Source organism: Opisthorchis viverrini (assembly GCF_000715545.1).
Source record: "Opisthorchis viverrini unplaced genomic scaffold opera_v5_193, whole genome shotgun sequence".
In the NCBI taxonomy this organism is placed as follows: domain Eukaryota; kingdom Metazoa; phylum Platyhelminthes; class Trematoda; order Opisthorchiida; family Opisthorchiidae; genus Opisthorchis; species Opisthorchis viverrini.
The window spans coordinates 556,794-560,554 of NW_008751853.1; the positions used below are offsets into that span (position 1 = coordinate 556,794).

The window sequence follows — 3,761 nt, forward strand, 5'->3', positions numbered from 1 at the left end:
TGAGTGTAAAAAGGCACATCAGTTGTTTGCCTATACCGGGCTGCAGTAAGGGCTGTATTGCTGCATGGCCTCTACAGGTAATGAAAAAGGCACATCAGTTGTTTGCCTATACCGGGCTGCAGTAAGGGCTGTATTGCTGCATGGCCTCTGTGAACAGGTAATGTGAGGCGTCCTTGAGCTTTTGACCACTGGTATCTCAAAGATGTTGTTGGTACCGGGTTGTGTCAGGAAGTTCATGATGAGTTAACTAAAAAACTTGTTTTTTGGTCCGACAGCGACTTCTGTCGTGGGGAACACCGAGTATCATCAGTTGGGGTGGCTCGGCCAAGTGCTACGCATGACGGAACATCGGAATCGTTCTACGAAATTGGTTGCCGTTTTCTGTGCCACCTCTTGAACTGCGCTGACTGCAGCTGACTTGTCAGCAGTGTGAGAAAAAGACGACGAAGGACTTGGCTGTCGTTGTGGTCCGCTTTCGGAGTGATGGTCCCTCTTGTCCTTGGCTTGAGATGTAGCAGGAAGTGGTGGCTAATTGATATCGGTTATTTCCCTGCTGTCAGTTTCTTTCCACGTTGTCTGACTAAGCGTTTGGATAATCCTGCGCCAGTTGAGCTCGGGATACCTCAATGGTCAAGGTGTGAACTTACCGACCGGGCGATCCGTGTTTCGAACCCAACTGGTGCATCTCTACTGCTGTTTAGACTTGAGCAACCTGGTATTATCTCAGCCCTTGTGCTTCCTGCGAATAGGCACCGAAAGGGTGTTGTAGCTGAGCGATACTTTTCCTAGCAACAGTTCGCTACCTCATTTATTCTTTTCTCTCCCTTCTGCTTTATGGCCTCAAACATAATTAGACTTTGTGATTGTACGGCAATGAAGCTTCAATGGCAATACTGTTGGTGCTGTTTGATTTGTTATTGTTGTTGATGGATGAGCAGTAAACCAACTTTTTGGATCAACATTGTCAAGCGGTTATGAAATTCATAGGTCTGTGATTTGATGACTACGTACGCCAATGAGTATAGGTAGGTATTTCCATAAATGTAATCCGTTTATGTGTCTCTACAGCCGGTAACTTGGCAGATGCCAACCACTCTCCCAACGACGGGTAAAGATGCCATAGTAACGATAGCCCCAAGTGACCAGTGACTTAACCTTGAATGGCGCTTTTAGTGATGGCTTCTTATGGTAAACTCTTACGACTTCTTCAGAAGTCCTTCTTAAACCTACCGCTTAATCCTGCAGATCTGTTGCCTTGAATGAATGCAGGTCAGTGACGTGTAGTTCAAAGTTGGATTTCAACACATCCATTCTGACTGCTATGATCTCCGGTTTGTTCCACGTTTCCAGTAATGCTGGGACTTTTGAACGTTGCAAACGTTTTTTCACATGATACGATTTCGGTCCACCAAATTACCTTTGCAGTTCGATGGGCAGCTCCGAAAAAGCAATACATATCAACAAACCGGATGGACCTTATTTTTAAAACTCTGCACTCTAGCATCCATTCAACCCAAATACTAAGTGGGGTGTATTGGCTAACTGCAGAAGACAGCCGTCGTCACTGTAATCGTAGATCAGTCTCTGATTTTTTATCAACATTATGTTTTTCTTGCCTTTTGTATTTAGGCGAAGTGGGTTTATTCAGCCTTATGCACTCCTCGAGATTGGCCGGTGGCTTACATGTGGTGTTCAATGTGACATTCAGGGTGTTGGGGTGGATCAGTGGCGGTCGCATCGTGCCTTAAAATTTCAGTCCACATGCAAAAAAACCGCTTCGTTTTTGAGTACACCGGTCACCTTGATGATGATAGTTGCTGGCGAGGTAATGTTAACAAACAGTGTTCATCAACTTCAGATAACCACCACTTTTTTACTTCACTGCAAGTGACCAATAATATTTCTGTGCATGACGGATGTGTACGTTTCCCATTTTTGTTACGTAGGCTTTTGTAGGTCAACACCGTATGTTGGGATGAAACAGGAAACTATTTGCTGTCAGGTTCGGATGATCGACGTATCTGTATTACACCTGCTTTTCTGGAGGTGCGTCGTTGACATCTATTCAGCATTTTGTAGGATTCGTTTGTCAAGCCGGCATATTCTCAAAAACTTCCTGCAGACAGTAACGTTTTCACCGCCAAGTTTTTACCGCAGACAAATGGTGGGCAGGTATAATGATGATTCATTTCATACATATCAACTCTGACCTTTTGATCCGTACAGGTTTTAGTTGGCTTCAAGTGCGGTTGTGTACTTCGTGTTTTCACTGACCGGCCTTCAGAGTCAATGATTGAGACGGTCTATTGCCATAGTTATGCGGTTTATGACGTAAGTCGTTTTTCGAAACTTCTGTATGCCCTTATAAATGCTTCTACGCTGAGACCAGTTTGACTCTGTGACTTCTTTTAGATTTTCCTCCTCTTCATTTGTTTTTCGGTTTGTTTGGGCTTATCCATTTGTGGCATAAGGAGGAAACGCGGTTTAGATACTGACTGAGCCGATTCATAGTTGAGTCACTGGTTCACAATGGCATCTGTTCACAATATCGATAGAAGAAAGCCAGATATTAATAGTTCTGGCCGAAAAAATGAGCTGATTCAGTTCGCCTGGAATCCTAAGCCAAACAATGCGGTATATGATCTGTGAGGTCATCTAAAAGTTGCGCGGTTAAACAGGATTCCACCGACTTTTTGCAGACCATTAAGTGAATACTGCTTGAATAAGCACTATTGAGGACTTCCCCCGACCGCTTTTCTAGGAATTTTACGGATTGATGTCTACCTTAAAAACCAGCTGTGCGTTGTGAACCAATGAATCCACCAGTTCGAAGTGGCTCAGTGGTTAGAGCGTGGATTTACTGACCGAAATGTCTGTGGTTCCAACCTGACCTCTGCCTCTCAACTTCCCCTGTCTACTCTTGGGCAACCTGGCAGTATCCCTGCCCTCGTGCTCCCTTCGGGTAGTATAACAGATAGGCACCGAAAGGATGTTACAGCTGATTGATTATTATTATTATTATTATTATTATTATTATTATTATTATTATTATTATTATTATTATTATTATTATTATTATTATTATTATTATTATTATTATTATTATTATTATTATTATTATTATTATTATTATTATTATTATTATTATTATTATTATTATTATTATTATTATTATTATTATTATTATTATTATTATTATTATTATTATTATTATTATTATTATTATTATTATTATTATTATTATTATTATTATTATTATTATTATTATTATTATTATTATTATTATTATTATTATTATTATTATTATTATTATTATTATTATTATTATTATTATTATTATTATTATTATTATTATTATTATTATTATTATTATTATTATTATTATTATTATTATTATTATTATTATTATTATTATTATTATTATTATTATTATTATTATTATTATTATTATTATTATTATTATTATTATTATTATTATTATTATTATTATTATTATTATTATTATTATTATTATTATTATTATTATTATTATTATTATTATTATTATTATTATTATTATTATTATTATTATTATTATTATTATTATTATTATTATTATTATTATTATTATTATTATTATTATTATTATTATTATTATTATTATTATTATTATTATTATTATTATTATTATTATTATTATTATTATTATTATTATTATTATTATTATTATTATTATTATTATTATTATTATTATTATTATTATTATTATTATTATTATTATT

At 35.6% G+C, this 3,761-nt stretch overlaps 2 protein-coding genes across 2 annotated transcripts in view; one reads left to right on the forward strand and one right to left on the reverse strand.

Moving 5' to 3' along the window:
* Positions 1-647: 647 nt before the first annotated feature.
* The window catches only part of T265_14452 (hypothetical protein), a gene marked incomplete at both ends in the record, with an annotated part of 5,928 nt that continues 2,814 nt past the window's right edge, over positions 648-3,761 (reverse strand). Inside the window, one exon of the mRNA XM_009173691.1 lies at positions 648-739. Coding sequence (XP_009171955.1) covers positions 648-739 — 92 coding nt within the window. The remainder of the gene's footprint in view (positions 740-3,761) is intronic.
* The window catches only part of T265_08001 (hypothetical protein), a gene marked incomplete at both ends in the record, with an annotated part of 27,152 nt that continues 24,390 nt past the window's right edge, over positions 1,000-3,761 (forward strand). Inside the window, 2 exons of the mRNA XM_009173682.1 lie at positions 1,000-1,025; positions 1,630-1,825. Coding sequence (XP_009171946.1) covers positions 1,000-1,025; positions 1,630-1,825 — 222 coding nt within the window. The remainder of the gene's footprint in view (positions 1,026-1,629; positions 1,826-3,761) is intronic.